The following is a 25728-nucleotide window of genomic DNA, read 5'->3' on the forward strand; positions in this document are numbered from 1 at the left end:
TACAGCTTTGATGCTCCCAGGGGCAGCCATCATCCCTTGTGAGAGAAGGCCACTGAGCACGTTCACGCACAGACACACCAGGGTTTCAAGTCTGTGATGGCACTTACCTCCTAGCCAGTTTACAAAAACCAAGAGAGGCATCTCAGCTCCAGAACCCGACAGCTTTCCCCCTACTGGATGGTGAATTTTATTTGTGTACACGAAGAACCCAGACACTTGGTCAAACACTAGTCTAGAGATTGCTGTGAAGCTATTTCTGAGATGAGATTAACAATTAAATCAGGAGACTCTGAGTGAAGCAGATTACCCTCCATAATGTGGGTGGGCCTCACCCAATCAGTTGAAGGCCTTAAGAGACAAAAGATGGGGGCACCCTGAAGAAGAGGGAATTCTCCTTCCAGGCTGTCTTTGAACTTATGCTTTGGCATCAGCTCTTCCTGGGTATCCAGCCTGCTGACCTACACCACAGATTTTGGACCCACCAGGCTCTACAATTGTGGGAGTAAATTCCTTAAAATAAATAAAGCTCTCTTGATGATAGATAGATAGATAGATACATAGATAGATAGATAGATAGATAGATAGATAGATAGATAGATAGATAGATAGATAGATAGATAAGATAGATAGATAGACAGACAGAAGACAGACAGATAATATATCTCCTATTGGCTCTGTTCCTCCAGAGACCTCTGACTAATGCTACTACTGCCACTGGCCCCAACCACCAACCACTATAATCTCCCCTGACCAACCTCCTCTGTCCTCCAGTGGGTCCCTCTTTCACTCAGAGTAAAAGTGAATACTTCCCACAGGTATCCAGGATCCCCACCCTCTTTACACAAACCTCCCAGCCCCCTTCACCTCTCCTACTCATCTCCTGCTCTCTCCTCTGTGCTCACCCCCTCCAGCCACTCCTGGGCCCCCAGTGCTTCCTTTGCTGCAGTGGTCCTCCCCATCTGTGCACACGCCCAAAGCCCATGCCTCTGCAGGTCCTTCCTCAAATCTCACCTCATCATCAGCCCTGGCTTGGGGGGCAGTGAGTCTCAAAATTTTATGTCCCGGGAACCCTTTATGCTCTTAGAAATTATCAAGGACCCAAAGCCTGTGTGTACGTGGGTTTTATCTGCTGGTATTTACTCCATTTGAAACTAAAATCAAGACATGTTTAAAACACAAGAATCTACAGGCACACATCCCATCAGCCATCAGAGCAATGACACTGCCACATGTCATGCAGCCACTGGAAGGCAATTCCACAATCAAGATGTCTCACAATACACACAGAGTTCTGAGCTCAAAGAGCCCCTAAAAGGGTCTGAGGCCCCCAGGGCTCCTTGGTGATACTTAGAGATCCTCTGGGCTATAAGAATGGGCAAAATCCCCAGGCCTCTTGCAGGAAACACGACCAAACATTGGCTGGCATGATTCCCACTTGGATGGGAAGCAAAGAGCATTCTCAGAAATGAAACCTATACAGCAATCAGCTAAAGTTTTGTGGAAGCCACCACCCAAGCCTGTGTCTTGCTCAGTTCCTCAGACAATATTCAGACTCCAGTGCTCACAACAGAAAGCACCCACTGCAGCAGGCAGAACACCACCCCAGAGGGGAAGCAAGCAGGAGGCGTATCCTGCGTTATCCAGGTGAGCTCAGTACAATCAGGGCCCTTAAAGGTGGGTGACCGAGGCAGGAGACGGGGCCAGAGACAGATGTGACCAAAGAAGAATGATCAGAGAGAGGCCGTGTTGCTGGCTTTGAAGGGGCCACGAGCCAAGGAATGTGGGCTGTCTCTTGAAGCTGGAAAAAGCCAGAAACAGCCTCCCCTAGAGACTCCAGAAGGGAATGCAACCCTGCCAGCGCCTTGATTTGAGCCCAGTGAGACCTATGTCAGGTTTCCAACCGACAGAACTGTTGGAGAATAAAGGTGTGCTGCTGTAAGCCACTAGGTTTGTGGTAATGTATTTCAGCAGCCATAGGAAGCTGACTCACCTGTTAAAACTGAATTGCATTTGAATCTTGTACCTAACAGGGAACTGCCCACAGAGCCCTGAAGTGGGGGATGCCTTCCTGTGGGTAAAGCCTGGTGCGAACAGGCCAGGCAAGGAGCTCCCAGCACTAGCCGGTAGGCAACAGGACGCGTGAAAATCCCTGACCCGCCACCGCCCCCACTCACCCTGTTCACAAATGCCTCATGCTGGACCAGTGACCATTCCACCCTTCACCGAGGCTTCTGCTCCTTTTAGTGTTTTCCAAATGGGCATTTGAGTTTTAGCAGTCCTGTTCCCCACCTGCCACCCCCAAGATGTCACATCAGTCATCTTAGGATAACTAAATAATTTAGCGCTTGGTCTCCAGTTGTACGGGTACTCCTTGGCCTGGGTCATGACCACACAGAAGAAGTGACCACCACCAGGAGACCTTGAGGCATCACCAGTAGGTGCAAAAGCTGAACACAACTTCGGGTTGGCTCCTGCAGGCTGCAGAGGGGTTGGGGGAGGCAACACTTTCATTATGGGATGAAAGCTGAAAGGAGTCTGAGTGTGTGTTCTCAGCAGCCCCACCGCCCAGGGGTGGAAAATCACGTATCAGCCCCAGAACACAGTAAATCTGCCCCTGCCCTGGTAACCTCTCCTCTTGGCCACAGGAGTCATTTCAGAGATGGCCCGGCCTCATCTGCAGCAATATGAATGGACCTAGAGATGATCACACTAAGTGAAGCAAGTCAGACAGAGAAAGACAAATACGTGGTATCACTTACATGTGGAATCTTTTTTTAAAAAATGACACAAATGAACTTATTTACAAAACAGAAAGAGACTGCAGACATAGAAAACAAATTTATGGTTACCAAAGGGGAAGAGGGGAGATAAATTAGGAGTTTGGGATTGCAGATACAAACTACTATGTACAGAACAGCTAAACACAAGGTCCTACTGTACAGCACAGGGAACTATACTCAATAGCTTGTAATAACCCATAATTAAAAAGATATATATGTATAATTGAAATACTATGCTGTATACCAGGAACTAACACATTATAAATCAGTTATACTTCAATTTTTTAAATAAATAAAATATACAATTCAGGGCCAGGGCGGGGTGGGGGTGGGGATCTGGCCCGGCTTCCCCACCTTACAGGACTGGTGGGATCAGAGGAGAACACTTGGCCAAGCTGGAGCGGTTGCCTCCCTGGCATTCGGAATGAGAGCCAGGAGAGAAGCCATCCTGGTGGCTGGAGACATGAACGCTCAGACAGCACAGGTTGGCTGCTTCTGCAGCACACGCATGCAGACTATGGACACAACTCCAGTCTTCAGAAAGATGCAGCAAGAGCGAAGCAAAGAGCCCACGTGTGCGGAGATGAGAGCCAGGATAATTGCTCATCCTGGCTCCCGCCCTTCCTCAGATCCAGCATCATCGCTGCCCACGCCCAGGACTCCCCAGGACAAGCCTGGCCACTTCAGGCCCACTCCCCATTCTCTACCTTCGCTGGTTTTGGTTTCTGCAACCAAAAAAACCCTCATCTCCACATGGTATCTCTACTCCTGGGAATCCTGCAGGAAGCATTTACTAGAAAAGATATTAAAGTCCATAACCAACATTATTTAGTGCCTTGAAGGGCTCCTGTGAGCAGAATCTGGGGTAAGCAAGGTCTCTGAGTCCCACACTTTCCTGCATCACCTCTCAACCGTCCTGCCTCGCCTGTCTCTGCAGCCCTGGACCACTGGCTCTGCCCAAGCTGCTGTTCGGCGTTCACCTCTGGGACCCCTTTCCATACACGCAGCCCACAACATTTCTGGCTCCATCTCCAGACTGCACACCTCTCACCTCCCGCCCCAGGGTTACCCTGTTGCCTGGGATCTGCTCGTCTTCCCTGACACACAACCCAAGGAGCAAGGGAATGAATGACCGGGAGGGAGGTAGAGCACAAGGTGAATTCTCCCTTCTTGCCTGCTGGTTCAGTCCCAGCAGATGGCTACCAGCTAAGTGCCACACCCTCGTATGGGCTCTCCCTCCTCCCCTACCTCACTCTTCCTCCCCTCACTCTTGCTTTCCCAGGATTGCACTCCTAATACACTGGTAACACAAATCCACATTCAGACTGTTTTATTTATGGAACGTCTTCCAAGATGTTCTTGATTTAAATGAGGTCGTTGGTAAAGTGAGAAGCTGAACAGGATAGAGATGAACAATCCCTGGCTACCTTCCTTTCTGGTAACTGAAAATGCAACAGGATACTATGGTAACTGGACACAAGGCATAAAGCGAATGAGTCCCCTGCCAGTGAGTTACCCTGAGCGTTACCGTAGTAACAGATCACCAATTTCTCACACAAGAGAATGAAAGCAAAATCATATTAGCAAATGACCTAAGTTTAATGTCTCCTTATCTACAAAATACGAGAGAATTTAATAAGATGTTTCAATGGGACCTCTCAAATAATGACTACTTTTGTCTGTAGAAAAACGAACACGTGGTGATAAGGGCTTGGAAACCCAAACCGAAGAAGGCCGACTTCAAGGACGCCACTTCCTGGGAAAGCCACTAGGTGGCGAACTTAACCATCCCTCGGATTTTTTTCTACCTAAAAGTCACCCCAGGGTTGGCTCTGATCTTATTCTGGTTAAGAATTTGCTATTTTGACAAACTAAAATTTATTTACGATAATATAAGAATTTCAGAAACCTCTAAATTTAAAAAGTTGAAAATGGTTTTAGTGCAGATACAATAAAAGTAGGATAAATTTAAAGCACAGAGGTTTTTCTTGTCCACTGGCTGCCTGTGCTCCATTTCTCCTGTTCCTCTTGGGAGGGAGGCATCATCACGAAGCCTTGGATCAGGGCTTGGGTTTTGGTTTACTCTGCTTTGGAGGGATATGGGTATTCGCTGTTTAAACAAGGTGTTTTAATAACTAAAAAAAAAAATCATTTCTCAAATGAAGCCAGGGCAGAAATGGGAGCCTGAGGAGAGAGAAAGGACCAGGGGGCGGAGGGTGTGATGTCTGCAGATGGGAGAAGCAGCACAGGGGTATCGTGATGACAACAGCATATATATGTAAATATATATATATAATGATTAATGTGAGAAATACTTTACAACAGAATCTTCACAGCTTCACAATAAAATTCATAAAATAACTTACTATAGAGCTGTACAATGGAATCCTACACAGTCATTAAAGATCACGTTCAAGAGGCATTTTAATGAAATTGAAACATGTTTATGATACATTGTAAAATGAAAAAAAAAATCAAGCTCCAAGAGTACAAACTAGTTTTTATTTTAAAAAGTTAATAAAAAAATAGGTTACAGGGGGGTGGGTATAGTTCAGTGGTACATGCTTAGCATGCATGAGGTCCCAGGTTCAATCCCCAGTACCTCTATTTAAAAAAAAAAATAGATTACATATACGTGTGTGGCAATAGAAGGAGAAACTATTATTAATAGTGATTATTTCTGAGACTGAGAGGTTTACTTCCTTATTTTTATGTCATCTGTATTTCCTAGGTTTTCCTCTGTCTTATTTTTATTTTAATTACTAGCATTACTCTTTACCTGGCCCTGTTCTAAGCACTCTATAAACAGCAATTCACTGAATCCTTACAACATGCCTATGAAGCAGTTACTGTTACTATACCTACTTTTATAAGTTAAAACATTGACAAACAGAGAAGTCAAGTTATCTACTAGAGGTCACACAGCTAATGAGTGCTAGAGCCAGGATTCAGACCCAGGAAATCGGGCTCCAGATTCTGTGTTCTTAAACTAATTTTAAAAAGAGAGAGAGAGAGAAAGGATAAAGAAAAAACATAAAGAAAAAGGGAGGAAGCAAAAAAAGAAGGAAAGAAACCATTTGCCACAAGGGAACAATACACATTTGCTTTAAAAAGCTTTTAATTTTTTTTTTTGATAGTGTTTTTTTTCTTTCAGCACTTTATTTATTTTAATTATTTTTTAATTTTTGGGGGGGGACAGGTAATTAGGTTTACTTATTTATTTTTAGAGGAGGTTCTGGGGATTGAACCTGGGACCTTGTGTATGCTAAGCATGCACTCTACCACTTGAGCTATATCTATCCCTCTAAAAAGCTTTTAAAAATCAACATGGAAGCAACCTAAATGTCCACTGACAGATGATTGAGTAAAGAGGCTGTGATATATTTATACAATGGAATACTACTCAGCAATAAAAAAGAAGTAAAATAATGCCATTTGCAGCAACAGGGATGGACCTAGAAATTATCATACTAAGTGAATTAAGTCAGACAGAGAAAGACAAATAGCATATGATATCACTTATATGAGGAATCTAAAAAAGTGACACAAATAAACTTATTTACAAAACAGAAACAGACTCACAGACATAGAAAACAAATTTATGGTTACCAAAGGGGAAAGGGGGATAAATAAGGAGTTTGGGATTGGCAGATACAAACTACTATATACAGAATAAACAACAAGGTCCTACTGTATAGCACAGGGAACTATATCCAACATCTTGTAAATCGCTTCTCGGCCTTTTGGCTAAGATCAAGTGCAACATCTTGTAATAACCTAGAATGCAAAAGAATATATATACATATGTATAACTGAATCACTATGCTGTACACCAGAAACTAACACAACATTGTAAATCAACTATACTTCAATTTAAAAAAAAACTTTTAAAAATCACATAATGCCATTAAAATTGTAGTATTAAAAGAAATTTTTAAACAGAAAAGTGTAAACTGACAAAAAAATAGATAACAAAAGGAAAAGTGTAAGCTGACAGAAAAATAGGTAACATTGAAATGTCTAATACCGAAAAAATCAACTGCAGGAATCCAGAATCATACAAAGAAAATGTCTGAAATAAGAGGCTCTTAAATTTTTTTCTGAATGCTTTGTGCTGGCAGCTGCCCCTCTCAGAGCAGTCGGCGTCAAGGGGCCGCGTCCACCTCTCTTCCCTAAGCAAGTCTGGACTTCGCCTCTCCAGGGCATGCCTCGACCTGACTGGCACGAAAGTCATTTTTTTTTTTCAAACCAAGTAAAAGAAAACCAACGTGTGAAAAATGGGGGCGGGGGGAGGCAGAATCCCCAAGCTGAAAGGATGGCAAATCTTAAGTATGCATTCAGATTCTGTAAGTTTGTCTTCTTCAAGACCAAGGGCTGAAAGCTAACCAGTGACATCGTTCTGCTGCAAAAACCAAGCAGCCAGGTGGGCAGCGGCTGCTCTGCTCGGCTCTGTGCAAGGAGGGAAAGTGCCAACCTGAATGGGTCCCTTTCTAGACACATGCTCTTCAGGTTGACCAGACCTGAGGGCTCAGGCTGGGGTTCAAGGAAGAGGAAGGAAAAAGGGAGAGGAGGGGGTTGGGGGGAAGAAACCTGGAGGATCAAGGAAGAGCCGTGAGAGGGAGGAGGGGGAGGCAAGACAGAAAGAGATGGGTGGGGAGGGGGGCCGTTTCATTTTTCTACAACTGGGGTTCACGTGTCGAGGAAGGGGACCCAAACAAAGGTTGAAACTCATGAAGCCTCAAACCAAAAAGAGCACTATTTCTTTCTTGTCCTCTGTCCCTAAGTGAGGACTTCAGGCAAAAATCATCTACAGAACAGATGCCTGGGTCTTTATCTCTTCAAAACCTGATCAGGGAGAAACTTTGCAAAGAACTTTGAGTGTCCCATGTAACAAGCAGTCACCCAAATCCTTTCTTCCCCGGCAGTCCCCTCCAGCACACAGAGCAGGAACACGCAGACCTCGTTAGAAAGTAATCTTAATATAAAGAAAGCAAGTGCCATTTAGGCCAGGAAAACCCAAGCCCCAGCAGCGGCAGTGGTGTCACAGAACCCTAAGGAGTGTGACAGAAGTTCACTGGCCCGTTCAGCTCCCAGAATATCCAGCCTCCAGGAAACAGGTGTTGTTTAAATAGTCAAGGACTGAACTGTTTCCAGATCACTGTCCCTGGGAGCTCTCTGCTCCACTCCACAGGGCCAGTGGTTGTCTGGTGGTTCCTACTTGAGTTACAGGAAACAGGAATTGCTGAGCTCAAATGAACAGCTTCGAAGAGCCTTCAGAGAACATCCTTAAACCCCAATGTTCTGCACATGCTGACTGATTACCGCCCGCCACAAACACACTAATCCCACCGTGTACCCCAGACCCCAACCCAAAAAGTCCACCTATTCCCAGATTACCCACAAAATTTTACACGGTGTACTTAAGAAATTCAGAGAAGGATGGAGATAAAGGTAAGAATGAAGGAAAATCTATGGTAGCTCTTTGCAGAATGTTTGTGTCACTGTTCCAAAAGATCATTTGCACCTCAGCTTTGCTCTTAAGCCCAAAACAGATGAACACTTTAACCTAATGTCTTTATATTGATTCATTTACCGGTGACGTACTGGACCCTGTTTTGTCTCATTTTAGTGCCGGTGGCCTAACAACTTGACTTTAAACGTCTATTTTTTTAGAAATTTCACTGCAAGAATATACCTGTATATTCGGGGGATTCCCTCATAACGGAGCTGTACTTACATAACATACTTAATGAAGAACCACCAAGTTATTGGTACCCTACTCTCATCTAACGTTATTTCCCAATACTAAAAAGAGATCCAAAAGGTAAGAATACAACATTAGCCATTTTTAAGTCTTTATAGTAAGATTTAAAATATTACACAACTTAATAACAACAACAACAAAAACCAATCCAAAAATGGGCAGAACTTAACAAGCATTTCTCCAGTGAAGACATACAGATGGCCAATAGGCACATGAAAAAATGTTCAAAATTGCTAATTATCAGAGAAATGCAAATCAGAACTACAGTGAGGTATCACCAGTCAGAATGGCCATCATTAAAAAGTCCACAAACAATAAATGCTGAAGAGGGTGTGAAGAAAAGGGAACCCTCCTACACTGCTGGTGGGAATGTAGTTTGGTACAGCCGTTATGGAAAACAGTATAGAGAGGCCTCAAAAAACTAGACTTACCATATGATCCAGCAATCCCACTCCTGGGCGTATATCCTGAGGGAACTCTAATTTGAAAAGATACTTGCACCCCAATGTTCATAGCAGCACTATATACAATAGCCAAGACGTGGAAACAACCTAAATGTCCATCGACAGATGACTGGATAAAGAAGTTGTGGTATATTTATACAATGGAATACTACTCAGCTATAAAAAAAGAATAAAATAATACCATTTGCAGCAATATGGATGTATCTGGAGATTGTCATTCTAAGTGAAGTAAGCTAGAAAGAGAAAGAAAAAATGCCATAAGATATCACTTATATGTGAAATATTTTTTAAACAGAAAAGAAAAGAAGACACTAGTGAATTTATCTATAAAACAGAAACAGACTCACACAGACATAGTAAACCAACTCATGGTTACCAGTGGGAATGGGAGTGGTAAGAGATAAATTGGGAGTTTCAAATTTGCAACTACTAACTACTGTGTATAAAACAGATAAACAAGTTTCTACTGTGTAGCACAGGGAACTTGTAGTAACCTATAATGAAAAAGAATGTGAAAAGGGACATATGTATGTATATGCATGACTGGGACACTATCCTGTACACCAGAAATTGACACATTGTAACTGACTGTACTTCAATAAAAATAAATATTTTAAAAATAAATAAAAATAAAATATTAGCTCACTGGGTATATACTGACATACAGTTTCTGAAACATAACTAAAACTCCCAGGGTGAACCTTAGCCTCTCCTAAACGAACTATCACTACGGCGGCCACTGGGTAACGACCCGATTCCATCTTCAGCTGCCTTCATTATCCCAGAAACACTAAAGCTCTTTTTCTGAGAAGTGGAAATCTATTTCTGTTACTCATTAACACCCTTACAGGACATGTAAGCCAATGAAAAAGCAATGAGAAGTCACAGGCACGGGGTCTGATCAATGTCCTCCATGACGAGCCAGTGGGCACCCAACTTTTCCCTCAGTGGTACCGGCGTACACGTGCTTAGCTTTAAAATGGAGAATCTAGAATTCTAACAAAGATACAATTAGGTCCCAAAGTCATTATGAAGTTAATGAACAAATATAACCACGATGCAGATGCTACAACAATCCCGGAAGTTAAACAGCCTGTGTTTTTCTTCCGCTCTCTGAATGTCCTCTGTAAGCAGGTGGAACATATTTTCAAGGTAAGTGAGGTGACCAGGAGGCAGTTCTCGTTTTTAAGTTTCTAGGTTTCCACAAGCCTGAGAAGGGGGTACTGAATACCCAAGAGTTCCGAGATTAATTTTCTTGGCAAAAAGAAAATCAAATATTCCACCCATTCTATGATCAACTGTAAAGGGAACAAAATAGAGATTACATAGAATTTGGTCTCATGAAAAGACTATTCAGTTAATAAACCTTTTTAATTCCCTAGTACACTTAGCATGGGGCTAGATACATACAGACATCGATGTTTCCGCTAATAGCATAAGGGCACAGAAAAAATGAATCCTATCATCCTCAAAAAAGGTTTGAAAATCTTAAGCATGGCCACAGAAAGAAACCTGCTTCATGGGTGGTTCTGGAATCAGCTTCACTAATTTACAGTCACACCCCGGGGCAGCGGGATACCCGGAGAGACTACGATGCACTAGCCTCTAGAGGCTAGAAGAACCTGGCCCGAGCACCCACTCCATGCCTTTCCAAGACTTCACTGGACCCTCAAGGGGCTGAAAGGCTCAAGGTCACCTCCAGTTCTGACTTCTTCCTCTGGGGGTCCACGTGTACCACACAGCCCAGTGCTCAAATTCCAGGAAACAATGAAGTAGCATGTGAATACAATGGACCCCTCAGAGCAAAAGGGGGAATACAGTTTCCAAATGAACGGCAGGCATCCCCACTCTCGGGCTCCCTGCTCATCCCTCGCCTGGGGGGGGGGGTCCCACCACGACTGTTCCACCACACTTGTCCCAGCCTCCATCTCCAGGCATCCCCCAGCCTTGCTGCCTAGGGCATCCATCTCTCCGCCACCCCTTACCCACCCAGACAGTGAACTTGCTGTAAGCTGTTCTCCTGGGTTGTTCTGACTTTGCCCGCAGATCTCTTCTCCGATCTCTAGTGACTTAACAGGAGTTTGTTTGCTTTTCCCAAAGACAATTTCCTCACTCAAAAGGAATTCTGCCATTGATATAATGAATTATGTGCACTGACCTTCCTGGAAAACTACTATCATCAATTCTATAATGGCTGAAACAGTAGGAGACATTAAAGAAATGCAGACCTTTCAAATCATCACTGTAAGACGCTTCAGCGAAATAGTCACACCATAAACAAAGACGGCAGAGTAGAATCCTGTTGTAAGATGACTCACTCCACATCACAAGTGTGAAAAGATACCTAACCCAGACACAACAGCTATGTATAATCAAAGCCCACTGTGACGTGGAAAATAGGTTAACCGTTCTTCTGCGTTTTTACTATAAAGGAGCCACCATAGGGCTCACAGTCTCCTCCACTTACAGGCTTCGATGGAAAAGGAGGCATAAGAGGAAGGTCCTCAACTTGAGAGCTCTTTGCCCAGCTCTGCCTCTTTGCTCCCAGACTGCTGCTCACCTAATCCGTCTGTCTGCTGCCATTACCACATTTGCCTGTAACATCTCTTCCTCCTGTGTGGCTAGCTGCTCGCCTCCTTAGGTTCACTCGGAACTGCTGTGCGAGTTCACGGCCACAATCCATCTTCAGCAGCATCTGTCCATCACCATGAGTGGCAGCAAACTTGGAACAATGCAGCCAGGCTGACCACGTTCCAGGAACTCCCAGACACAAGCTCATCATCTGCAAGTGGCTGATGGAGGCCAGTTTGAGGCTTTGCCCCACATTGACCCCCCTGCACTGTTCAGGCCACGATAAGCACCTGCATTTTGTACTGAGTCGGTTTTCATTTTAACTTGTCTGGGATTTTCAGCAGCATTTGACATGCTGGTCTTCCCAATGAGATGGTTAAATCTTTTTGAGGACAAAGACCCATACCTTCGGTCTCTTTCAAGTCTCACACATCGCCTTGTAGAGCATCTACTACCAAAGCCAGCCAGAGGGAAAATCGTGCTGAAGGCAAAATTAGCCGCTGGTTCCTTTCTTCCTTCCTTCCACCCCCTTTCTCCTTCTCCCCTCCCATCCTTTCAGAGCCAAGATCTCCCAAGCCACCCACAAAAGCACTTACTTAAGCCAATGGTGGGGGTGGATCTTGATTAAGTGGGTCTGAGGTTTATGCAAATCGGGAGTCCCACATTAAGAAATAAAACACAGAATTATAGACACAAAGTTAGGCATTAAAGTGAATATTTAACTAGAAAGAAAAAACAAAATAGAAAAAAATTACATTTTTAAAGCTGGCAACACAAAAGCCAGGAAATAAATAACAGAATATTTGTATTAACTTCCTGGAAGACTTCTATGTCAAATAGATACGCATATAGAGAAATATACCTGTGGTTTTGGCTGCAAACTCTCTGTCTCCTCTTATACAACTTTGCAGTATTTTCCATAGAACGAAGACAAAGATAATCTAACCCTTCCACCAGGAGGGTTGATAGAAATTTGTCTTTTATTATGGAGAGGTGGGATGCTCAAAACATGTAAGTTCCCAAACAAACGCTATTTACAGTACAGTTTACAGATATGTACCCTACCAACATGGGATTTTGATCACTTCTATTTTGCACAATTCCCATCATAAAAGAAAAAAATGTATAGTGTGTTTATAATTGCATTATTACATTATGAAGAGCAGTCATGACAGAACAGAATGTACATTTTTGGGTGTACACGGATGAGAACCAAATCCTCTCCACTGTGGGCACTTTTGATCATTAAAAGTGTTTCCCTAGACTAGCTTCTGGCTCATCCATTTCAAACCTAGTCTCTCCTCCAAGGACCACATCCTTCCATGCTGGGCACCATAAAATACTTTCACATTCATGTGACCTCAGCCCTGGACCTTTAGGTCCCGACTTAGCAGAAGGAATGACTGTAGTGGAGACACACAGCAAAATGTATCCGTGCCATCACTTTAACATAACCCCAAACCCCATAGGAAATGTCTTCTCCACTCAGCTTCCCCTGAGCTGGATCTTAAAAATGCCTGTGGCCATTCCAACTCAACCCAAGAATAGGGGAACTTAATGAAGGTGAAGTTAAAGTGGAAAGAGACAAACATGATTCTTCACCCACTGCCCTTAAGATACCTCACTTCTGCCAATTGTACAAACACACACCTCCATTGAGCTCATTGCTTGGCCCGTCCCATGAAAGTAGGGAACCTGGAACCTAATCTTCGTTAGTTTCTCTGGGAGCCACCCCTAGACCATCCTCTCTGCGTGGGGAACATGAATAACACCTGTTAAGTAGGTGCCTTCTCTCACACTGTATTTCACATCCACTAGCTCATTTCATCCTAACCATCACTTTGTGAGGAAGGTAACATTTCCATCTTATAGATGAAAACACTGAGGTGCAAAGAAGTTTCTCAGAGGACATCCAAAGTACTACTGACATGATTGCTTCCAGGGAGGAAACGAGCAAGCAGGGCTGGGATAAAGACATGCTTTGAACTGTACACTCTTTTATGTTATTCGAGGGGGTTTTTTTTCCTTTTTTTTTTCTGTGATCATTAACTACTTTTTAAATTTAAAACTATAAATTTTAAAGAATAAGAATTCATACTAAGAGGGAAATTACTAATAGATTGATGCATTTTATCACTGCTTTATGTTAAATCATGTCCCCCCAAAAAAAGATTATGTTGAAGACTTAGCCCCCCCAATACCTCAGGACATGACCTTATTTGGGTATAGAGTCCTTGCAAATTGAACCAAGTTAAGATGACATCATTGGGATGGTCCCTAGTCCAATAAAGCTGGTGTCCTTATGCAAGGTGGGCATTCTTCCCATTGAGTGGTGGGGTCTCTCCCCTCAAAATGAGGAGGGAGGAAGTCGTGACTGTTTGACCAGCAGATCACAGTAGAGGTAGCTTCTGTGTTTAGGTCGTAAACGTGACGCTGGTTCTGCCTTGTGTTCCAGAATACTCGTTCTCACAACCTTTCTACCACCGTGAAAGCAGCCAACTGTCCTGAGGCCACCTTGCTGTGAGGAAGCCCATCCAGAGAGACCCACCACGTGGAACCACGTCTCAGACCGGCTGTGTCTGATCTGCTACACAGGAGGAGAGAGAGATGCCTGTCCAGCCTCAGCTACTCCGGCCCCTCAGGCCACAGAGGAGACCCTCAAGCCAGAACCACCAGCTCAGCCTGTTCCTGGCTTCCTGATCCATGGAAACTGGAAGAGTAATACAGTGATTGCTGTTCTTTTAAGCAACTAAGTTTGGGAGAGATCTGATGTGCAGCCATGATAACCTCCCATTTTCCAGAACTTCCTCTCTCATTAGAAAGGAAATGCAGCTAATATTGCTGCTTAGTGCCTGTCTAAACATCATTTTTTGTGAAATAGGGATGTTAAATCTAAGTGAAGGTTTCTCCTGGCCCAGCTGTTGCTTGTCTGAATGGTAACAACCACCTTTCTGCTAAGTCGGCTGAGTTCCCAGCACGGTCCCTGACACTTAGTTAACTCTCTTTTGGGAAAGCTGACAGAGTCAGCGATGATTCCTCCCTCTGGGCAAGGCCTTGCTTTGCTTCTTTAATGAGCAATAACACGGGTACTTCAGGACACTAGTGCATCGTAAGTTCTTCTATTCTTTACCCCCAATAAGCTAAACAATGTTCAGAAGTGGCTCACACAGCTTTCAGCCCTCCAAGAGTAAAATGTTTTATTTTTTCCAATATTCAAGCAATCAAAGGAAGTCCATGACCTCTCCCTTGGGGATGGACACAGGGGGCTTTGCCCCCATCCCACAGCCGAGGCTTGTTGGCTCAACCTGCAGGCTGCTTCAAGCAAGACGGACATTCTGACTCTTCCTATTATCTCCCCGGGGGCAAAAATATTGGCCATGGGATCCGATCGTAACTCTTCTACCCGAGCTGGGGTAGGAACAGTGGCAGGCTTTCTTTAAATGACCTTCCTAAAATAACATAAACCCGGGGCGGACCTAAACTTTGTCAGGAATCTGACAAACATCACATGTTCTCTCTCCTTTCTCAATATGTACAATCCACCTCCGGCAAGACAGGCCCAAGTTATTTACACAAGTTGCTCAAAAACAGTAGGCAGTGGTCACGATTTATTGATCTCATTTGGTCCCCAAAGAAAAGAGGAGAATAGCCATTAATTGTGTGGTTGTAACTACGCAGGTCCCTATGGGGCTTTCCCAGAACAGACCCCTGCAACCCACTGCCATGTCCTCCACCTACCTCTTGTTTGTAGAAAAACTTTAGCCTCCTAAAGAGTTTCAAAGAGTCAATTTAATCAGAGAAGTGAGAAAATGCAGAAGAGAAAATAGCCAAGTAAAATAAAATAATAGTTTAGCCATTAAACAAAGTCAAGGACCTTTAGTTCCTCCTCAAGGGCTACAGATAACATTCTAAGTCATAGGCTTTGAGCTGTTTTGCAGATACTAAAACCCTCACTAGGTGGAAAACGTTAACTGTATGCCAACCATAAGCACAGAGACCCCAGACCAGGTGGAACCAGGAGGCTGACAGTGTTGACTCCTGATGACCTCACCACCAACCAATCAGAATATCCACGAATGGTCACACACTCTACAGCCCCCCTCCCTCACCCCATCTTTAAAAATCTTTCCCTAAAAGCCTTCAGGGAGTTCAGGCCTTTTAAGCACTAGCTATCTGGACTCACTGCTTGGTGCCCTGCAATAAACGCCGCACTTTCCCTCACGACAACCCAGGGTCAGTAGATTGGCTTTACTGCGTGCAGGTAAGCGGACCCAAGTTTGGTTCAGGAACATAGTGAGTGTAGGGGGAACCTGAAAATCATAAAGAGGAATTTGAGAAAAGGGTCTGCCAGAAAGCATGAGATATATATTGTAGGAGGAGGAAAGGAAAGGAGGGAGGGAGAAAAAGAGGAACAAGGGAGGGGGAAGGAGGCAGAAATGAGGGAAGAGGAAGAAAAGCAGGAATGAAGAGAGAACAGAGGGAAGGAGGGAAGAAGGGAGGGGGAGGGAGGGAAGGAAAGATGGAGAAAGAAAAGAAAGGGTCATATTCCCCAGAGCACTTCCACCACTAAACAAAGTAGGTGTTTTAAATAAGTGTTTTTTTGAATTGAACTGAACTGCTCAAGTATCCTCCAATTCATCTTTCCTACCTCAGACTCACTCTTGAAGCATTTTCTCTAGAGAGGATTTGATACAGAAAGAAAGTGTTCATTCAGATCCCAACCAATAAACCACATGTGAGACCTGGCTACGCGGTGGACCTGGCCCTGAGGGGAAGGGACACACTGATCCAGGTCTTGAATGCTGAACTCCTGCCAGCAGTGCCATTCAATACCCTGGGAAACCCACGTATTCCTGATAGGCAACTTACTCTTGAGTTGAAGCTATTGGGTTTTGTTCATAAACAAAGTCATAAGTGAGCAGTTGTTCCGCCCTCTTTTTGTATATTTGTCAAAAGTAAAGGCTACAAGGAGTAAAGCCAAATGCAAACAGCAGAGAGGTATAAATAAACAGCCAGGGGGCTCTGTGCCAGGAAAGAGCTTAGCATGACTAAAGAAGAAAACGTAACAGGTACACTTCCTCCTGACATTTCTCAGGCAGCAGGAACCAATTCCTCGAAATAGCCATATTCACAGCAGCCTTGTTCTAACGCTACACTAGCCTCAGGCAAGGGAGAAGGGCAGGGGGCTGGGGTGTCCTCTTGCCTCCCCAGGGAACTGAAAGCTCTGCAGAGTCACATTCCCCAGCTGTAACAACTCATATGCTTCAGTGTCCACTTGTTTCTATTTTTCCTAAATAATGTAACTGCAGAAATCCATATTGAAACTGAGTAGAACCTTGTAGGACCCTCCGGGGTACAAAAGCCCCTCCGTGTCTCCCCTCTCTTGTTTGTAGGAAAGGTTTTAGGACTTCCCTGAGTTTCAAAGAGCAGACTTAAATAGTTACTAATCAGGGAAGTGAACAAATACAGAAACAGAGGAAAAGAAGCCAAGAAAGAAAAGTAATGATAAGTTAAACAGAGTCCTGTTCCTCCTCAAGGGATATGCATAACCATCTGACACATATCTTTGAGCTGTTCTGCAGGAACTAAGACCCCCACCCAGGTGGAGGATGGTGACTACATGCTGATCACAAGCACTTACCCTCAACAGTTTGGAACCAGAAGGTTGATGATTAAGATTCCCAAGAAACAGCACCATTACCTCTCCACCAACCAATCAGAAGCAAGTCCACGAGCTGCAGTCCTCACCCTAAACGCTGCCTTTAAAAACTCTTCCCTGAAAGCCATCGGGAGTCCAGGTCTTTTGAGCATGAGCTGCCCATTCTCCTTGCTTGGTGCTCTGCAAATGAACGCTGTACTTTCCTTCCCCACAGCCCAGTGTCAGTAGATTGGTTTTGCTATGTAGTGGGTGAGCAGACCCACGTTCAGTTCAGTAACAGTATCTGCAGCATTGATGATAAATTACTATGGCCACTAAAACCCCTTCCGCATCAGCCTTGGATTAGGGGCAATAAACCGCCACTGATGAGGGCTAGGAAAACAATCCCCTGTGGAAAACAGTACTGAGCCCCAACAGTGTCTCGTTCTTACTGCTCTTCCCATCGATCTGGGCATGCTCACTTACCACCTTCTAGTTCCAATTTATGTAAAAAAGGCTGCTCACGCAGCTAGGTGAGAGAGCGTAAGTTGCAAAATAGTATTTACAAGTAAGTGACCCATGTATGCACTGAAAACAAAACATTTACCAAAGGGTGCTGTTTGTCTTACAAAAAGTAAGTTGTGAAAACATTTAGAGAGCATTATTCTTTATAATTTTTTCTGAATATATATATATAATTTATAATTATAGATTAATTATATATAACAATGTGTATTTTACTTAACTATATAATTTAAATATATGATAATTTACATTTAAATATATAAATATTTATAGATTTATCTTGTGTATATTCATTATGAAAATTTTTTAATAAAGAAAACTAAAATCTTTAACGTCACCAGCCAGAGATAAACAGTATCAATATTTTGGTATATGTCCTTTTGTTCTGTTTTCTATACATACTTACATACCTTTTTTTATTTTTACAAAACTGGAGTAATATTGCTTTAGTGGCCTACTTTCTTCAATCTTAAAGTGAGCATAATTAATAAGAATATGGTATAAGGCTAATAGCCATGTTTTATACCCTTACAAGGTAAACTTGATAAATTTATGTAAGATTACATAATATATAGATTTTAAATTAAGATATACAAAAAAGTCATTGGTTTATTGGTATTAGCTATAGCAAAGCCATCTGTCATTTCAGGGTCTCTATTTTCCCGGGCAGAAAATGGGTAAAAGAATCACTAAAAAGACTAAAATGAGCAAATAAGTATTAGTCTTAATGAAACACAAAGTAAATGTACTGGAAACTCCATTTATGACATATAAGTTACATGAAAATAAGAACATTAATGAGACTACCACAGCAAGATGCTCAAAAGAATAAAAAAGGTAATTTCGTGCAGGGTAAGTAACTCCAGAGGGGAGGAAAATGTTGAAGTATTACACACATAAACTATATGCATTGCTTTTAACTAAATAAGTATAAATTTACATTTTATTAAATTATGACAGGATGCATATTTTAGTGGTTAGCATAATACATTCCTATGGTAATATAGCTGTAGATAGTGTAAATGAAAACATGCATAAATACAACCACTTTTGAAGATAAATGCAAAAAAAAAGTATCTGGGTTTTTTTCACTCCATAATATCCATTGAAGAGAGAGAGAGCAAAGCCAAACGAAGTGAAAGCTGATTCAAATGCACAGAGTTCTTGCCAGCCGTTTCTCACCTGCTGCGCGCTGAGGCAAATGTAAAAGACACAAGGAAACTGCCCAGTGGGGCTTTCTCTGCTCACCATCCCTCTCCCGCTCTCCAAGGGAACTAAACATTTGCTTTTGTCCAAACGCAAGGGCTAAAGAGAGCTAGTAACAACCAACAAACTTCACACAAAAGCAGCCTCCGCCACACCTGGATATATTTGATGCTCGCTACGGGACAATGGTTCGCTTGGTGCCACGACGCAACGACTAGTGGCCTTTCTTAAGAAAGATAAAGGGGAAAGGAGGTCCCTGAACCTATGCTTTGGCATTTTACCAGTGCGCTGGTGGACATGGTTGACCACCACCTCCCGAGAAAAACATGCAAAACTCAAAAACCAGCGACTCTAGCCCCACAGGTTCATGAAGGCGCTTTCAGTCCCCACGCCCTGAGGTTGAAGCCGGGAACAGAAGCCGGCCCCTTCCCGCCAGAGCGGGGCCCCGCGGAGCCCAGAGCTCGGGGCAGCTCGCAGGCCGCGCATGCGCCGCGGCGGGGCGCGCCAGGCGTGGGAGCCGCGCGGACCGAGCACGTACAGTACCGGCTTGTCCATGGCGCTGCGCTCCGGAGCTCCGCGGGACATGCCACCGGTGGGGGCCGGCCGGCCGGTCCTGGGCCCCGCCGGCGACGCCACCGTCCCGGACCGCGCTGCTCCCCTGCGTCTGCTCCGGCCGCTCCCCGCCCGACCAATCCGGCTGTTTGCGGCTCACGCGGTTGCCATGGCGACGAGCTTCGCTCCGCCTGGACCAGGCTCCCTCCGCCGGCTCACGGCACTCCAGTGCCTCCCCGCGTCCGCGCGCCCGAGCCGCTTACGTCGGAGCCGGCTCCCGGAGAGCGGAGAGCTTTCGGCTGCCGAGCTGCAGATGGTATTTCTTGGCTGTTTTCCATCAAGTTTCTGCTGGCTCTCAGCTAAATGTTACTTCTAGCATCAGCCAAGTCCACTTATTTGGAATTTCTTTGAGGAATATTATGTTTCTAGCTTCAGGAGAAAAAAATATTCAAAATGAGATTTAGAATATTTAATTTGCACATCTTCCCACAGTCTTGACTCACACTTTGGTTCCTCTCATTGCTTCCTCGTCAGATACCTTCAGAGCAGAACTTCCTGGAAGTGTCTAGCCTAGAGTTTTAACCCGGAGGTGACGAAGATAATGTCCTAAATGCTGTCCGCCTGTCAGAACAGTAACTGCATTGGCATGTGTGAAGTTCCCAGGAACTTTGCCCTAAAAAAATTTACAAAGGAAAATATAAATATTTCATGTCTGCGAATTGTCCTCCCTCATTGGGACTAGGACTACCTGTTAGAATTATAATATTTGCCACGTGTCAGCTTATAGCTTCTAGAAGCCACATTTTAAAACGTGAAAAGAAACGGGTGAAATTAATTTTAATATTGTTTCATTTAACACAATAGATCCAAAGTATTTTTGATTTATTATCAATATAAATATTATTCGTGAGATAGTTTACATTTTTTATTGTACTATATCCTCAAATTTGTATGCATATTTTACAGGAACAGCACATTCGAAATCAGACCAGCCGCATTTCAAAAGCTTAATAGTTCATATGGCTGGTGGCTACTGTATAAAACAGTTCAGATTTACTGGACTGTAAGCGCTAGGAAGACTAGCTCCAAATCTCCATGGGAAGAAGATTGCATCTGTTCATAAGGGGTACTAAATACATGTGTAACATGGTTCTGGCTGATGAACCATAAATGGCAGTCTACTGGAACTCCTGGGAATGCCTTTACTTTCTTCATGAAAAAGACAGATTCAGCTGTCCCCTTCACATTTTCTTACAGCTGGAATGTGACCATGATGGAGCTGTTGTAAGCAACTATATTATGACTGTCTTAGTCAGCTGGCTTTACTGTAAAGAAGTATCGTAGCCTGAGTGGCTTGTAAACAAGATAAATTTATTTCTCATAGTTCCGGGGGCCGGAAGTCTGAAATCAGGGTGCCAGCATGGTCTGGTTCTGGTGAGAGCTCTCTTCCAGGTTAAGGTGCTGACTTTTCATTGTATCCTCACATGTTAGAAACAGAGCCAGCTAACTCCCTAGCCTCTTATAAGGGCCCTAACCCCATTTATGAGGGCTTCACCTTCATGACCTAATTACTTCCTAAAAGCCCCACCTTTTAATAGTATTATATTGGGATTAGGGTCTCAACAAATTTGGGGAAACACAAATATTCAGTCCATTGTGATGACCATGAGGGGAAATCCCGTTGAATTACAAGAATGATAGCTTTAATGTCTTTGAGTCTGAACTAACAATAGCAACTGCCACTTCCAAACCACTTGTTAGGTAGGAAATTAAACCTCTATTTTTTTAAAGCTTTGTACATGATGTTTTCTGTTCCCTGCAACTGAAAGCAGTCCTCAGCGATATGGCAGCTGCCAACCATTTGATTTTTTATGGGTCAATTTTATTTTGCGAATATGAGTTATAAATTGGATAGTCTCAAACTAAAGGTAACTTTCACTGCTGTCCCAACCAAAGAAGAATAAATAAAGAAAGGGTCAAATAATTGGTGAATAAAAGCTCTAGCCGGTTTTGTTCAAATCCACTCAAGTACAGAGGCCAGGTGAGTGGCATCTGTTCTACTCCATGACTGCCACCATCTCCCTTGGTATCCAAAACCCCACTCTCTTTTGCAGGCAGGGGCTAAGAGAGTTTACAAATGCCCTTGGATGCTGAAGCAGGGATGTCCTCCCCATTTGGTAAGATGAGCCAAGTAAAGCCTCCAGGCACAGGTGGGTATCAGTCCTGTTGGAAGTTGAGTACATGCCCTGAGGTCAGCCATCCCTGGAATGCTTTTGCCTCGTGGTAATGAAAAGGGCTCCATAGGCACCATTCAGAGATGCTCCTTTAAGGATCCATGGGTGTTGGCCAAGCCACTCTGTGCAGATGCCCTTTTTCCTTCTGGTCCTCCATGGTCCACAAGGCCCAAGGTCACTATCCTCAGGTGTCCTTCAACCACCTGGCTACTCCTCCTTCTCCTCCCAGTCTCGCCCACTCTGCTTCCCTGCAGGTCATAGCCAGGTGCTCCAGCATTACTACTCCAAGGAGTCTAGGCTGCTACGGTCATGCTGGCTTCCACAGAGGGGTGGTGCCAGAAGGCACCAGAGTAGACATTTGTCCTCTTTGACCCGCACCCAAATCCACCCCCACCCCCACCACACTCCCCCCGTCCCCGTACTTGGAGAATTTCACACCAAGCAGAGCTCTCCTTCCCCTACAGAAACCAAAAGTACCAAATATTCTCCCCACCTGCTTACCGCTAGGGCATCAGCATGTGACCCAGGCATGACCAATCAAATTGTGCCAGCCTTGGACTTCAGCCAGGAGCTGGGGAGCCAAAATCATGGGACAGCTGAGAATGCATTCTGGCAGAGGGTGGCTGCAACAACACTGATTGAATTTCCAAGGCAGTTGTTGCAGTGGTAGCCCCCTATGCAGTGCACCCCTCAGTCAATCAGCAAGGTAGCAACATCCTCAACAGGCTGGTTTTGTGGCAGGGTGTCTGATCAGTTTCTGGTTACTGCCAAAAGATCATCCTGGCCATTTTCCAAGCCCTACTGTCTAACTTTCTCAGCTATTCTGAGCTGCCCAGTTGTCTTTTTTTGCTTCAATCCATTGTAGTAAATTTCTGTTACTTGCAATTGAGAACCAGGATTTTGACAGCCACACGTTCAATACTGTCCCATCCTCTTAGTCTCCTTAACAACATTAACTTGAGGCTGTTGTGTGTGTAATGAACTTGATTAAAGTTGGGAAATACTAACAAATGGAGGAATTACAGAAGGAAGGAAGGAGAGATTTAAAGCAGCATAGAAAATGTAACCTTCTCGGATTTGGGTGGCAAATGTTGAAGAGTTCAGCTCTTCAATGGGAGTTTCTTCACAGGGCAAAGGGGAACAGTTCGCAAGTTCCTAGCCCTCTTTACCGATTTCAGAGGTGAAGCAGTCAGGGTTCTACCAGAGAAAATGAACCAGCAGAATGTGTACATATAGGAACACTTGCACACACACAGGCACACACATACACAGGCAAACTATATAAATTATACATATTTCAAGGAATTGGCTTTTCACAATTGTGGGGGCTGGCAGGCCTAAAATCCTTAGGGTAGGCTGTCAGAAAGATCAGGTTGGAAACACCTGGGCAGGGTCTGAAGCCGCAGCCCACAGGCAGGATTTCTTGTTCCTCAGGGAAACTTCATCTTTGCTCTTAAGACCTTTCCGCAATGAGCAGTCACGTGACAGCAATCAGCTACCAAACAAATGTAAGAGCTATATTTTGCAGTACACTATTTGCAAAATGTTGTTGATACAAATACTTTGATAATTAAAACTTAAACTTTCCACTAAAAATAAAATCTTATAACATGGAAAGCTAAACACACCGGATAAATGCTTTTTTTATCCAGGAAAATATAAAATTGCCAGAAGTATTAAACTAAAATGGTACAGACTGAGAAAAGAAACAGAAAAGAATTTTCCATTGTACTTGATATTTGTAGAATAATTGTTTACCAAACTATTTCAATCTAAAGTATTACCCACAAAAACAGTATACAGATCTCAATATCTAATAGTAAAATTTAACAAGTGGGGTGTGCAATTACAATAACTGTTAAATGCCAGCATGAAATGTATATAATAAAACTACATTTATTTTTTGCCAAGGTGCAATGCTCTAATAAAATACCGCTTTATAAAAGGATTTACATTTTAATCAAAACAATATTTTCCACCTATATCTGAGGATAGCCAATTCGTTACTTAAATGTTTGAAAAAAATTAATGATGAAAAATAAAAATGGTATAAATGCATAAGAGTTCCTTGTTATTTAAATTGCCTTTACATTCTATATTTTAGTTTGGGCCTTTGGGTAGGACCTCCGATTATCAAAAACAAACGAAATAATCTATCAAAGAAACATCTGCTTTCTGGCACTTGGATGGCCTTACCAATAATTTTTAATATTGATGTGTTAAAGTAATTTCTTAGACAAATTGAAAGGAGCATGTATCAAGATTTTATTTCAAATTTTCCACAAGAGCAGAGCCAGCCAATTCAAAGATGTCCCTTCTGTTAGAGATAGTCATAAGAAAAAAAAAGAAGTGGCTGTTAAGAAATATTTTCCAAAACTTAGAAACAAGGAAGAAAGAAGCCTGTGTGACTTTTCAGTCTTACAGTGAAAAATCATTTAATAACTGGCCCACCCAAGGATTACTTAATTCTTCAGAAGAATGCACCTGTGTCTGAATTATTACCATGAATTAGGGTCCAGACTCTGAAGTTATAGGTTAACTGGTAGATTTCTGTCCTGTAAAAATGAAATGATTTCTGAAGTATACAATAAACCACCTTTTATGGAAAAAAAATGAAATGACTTCTATCTGGGAGAAAATATAATCACAGGAGTTCCCATTTCAAGGTTATGTAGGATATTAGTTTACATTCCATTGATGATACTCAGTATTTCCCATAAATTTGAAACTAGCTGCATCTCTCATTAATGAGTTAAATAAATCTTTGACATATGCTGTTTTGTATTTATAGAAGAATCATGCTTTTAGAAGTTTTGAGTTATACTTCCATATGACACAATATAAAATATGCGTGGTGGCCTCGGACTCGTACAAAGGCAGATGGTCAGTTGGGTGGGTAAGGAGGCACATAACTTTCCAAAAGGGTAGCTTAACCTCCTTAAAGTCTATCAGAAAATTGCTCAGAAATGCTAATTATTTCCCAGGAGTTATAAACTATGTCAGCAAAAAAAAAAAAAAAATGTATATACCAGACCTTGTTTGGGACCGTTTTCCTTCTCAGTTGCCATTTTTAATTGGGAAAACATTATATATATCGTCTACCATCAATTGACAGAAAAAGCCATAGAATTACACTGTTTCACAGGATTATGCTGAGGGAGGAATATCAGGAAGAAAAATGCTGAAGAATTCTTAGAATTGGGCACCTAAAAAATTTCTCCTGCCAATAAAGAGGAGGCTTTATCACGTGACTGTCACATACTCCCAGCCTATCTGCTCCTTTCTGAAAGCGCAGGCCAGAAAGGGAGAGTGAATTTTCAAAATATCTCATCTTTGTCAAGTTTTTTGTTGAAAAGTAGGAGAAACCCACTCACATGGGTTTAAGCAAAGAGGAAGAGGGTTGAGGAGGCTACGGGGGTGTCTCAGTAGCCCGAGGCAAGATGGAAGCAACCAGCAGGTAACTGCATCTCGTCAGTGGGACCTGCTCCCTAACTCCTCCCTCTCTCTAAATAGCTCTCCCTAAAGAGCTTTGCCTCTCCATGCACACGGCAGGAGGTTGCTGTCCCGTGACACCCTGGTTTACACGTCCTTAGTTCAGGTACCCAGCAGAGACAGACAGACAAGCATGTCTTAACCCCAATTCCTGGAGCGGGGATCTTAGGTCCAGCGCTCACCTGGTCCAGTCAGCTCCGGTCAGTGGAGCCAACAAGACCTGGAGAGCCATCCTGCTGAAGGAAGGAAGGGTGTGGGAAAAGCAGGCACCCAGTAGGGGTCCGCCACAATCCAAGAGCATCCTCTCCAAGTGTGTGAAGGCTTTCTTCTCACTTTTCCAACATCCCCCTCACACCATAGCATTCCATTTATTTCTTAATTTATTCAGCAATCAAACACATTGGAAATCCTGGCCATGTGCCAGGAGCTGTACTAGGGGGAAGAAAAGAAAACACAGTCCCTGCCCCCCACTTTTTTTTTTTTTTACTGTCAAATGAAAGTC

At 43.3% G+C, this 25728-nt stretch overlaps 1 protein-coding gene across 1 annotated transcript in view; it reads right to left on the reverse strand.

Moving 5' to 3' along the window:
• DNAH5 (dynein axonemal heavy chain 5) overlaps positions 1 to 19615 on the reverse strand; it is a 237484-nt gene extending 217869 nt beyond the window's left edge. The window contains 1 exon segment of the mRNA XM_032470113.1: positions 19492 to 19615. Within this exon segment, the coding sequence (XP_032326004.1) occupies positions 19492 to 19533 (42 nt within the window). The 5' untranslated portion in view covers positions 19534 to 19615.
• Between the last annotated feature and the right edge of the window lie 6113 nt (positions 19616 to 25728).

The sequence above is a fragment of the Camelus ferus genome, chromosome 3, assembly GCF_009834535.1.
Source record: "Camelus ferus isolate YT-003-E chromosome 3, BCGSAC_Cfer_1.0, whole genome shotgun sequence".
NCBI classification, from domain to species: Eukaryota; Metazoa; Chordata; class Mammalia; order Artiodactyla; family Camelidae; genus Camelus; species Camelus ferus.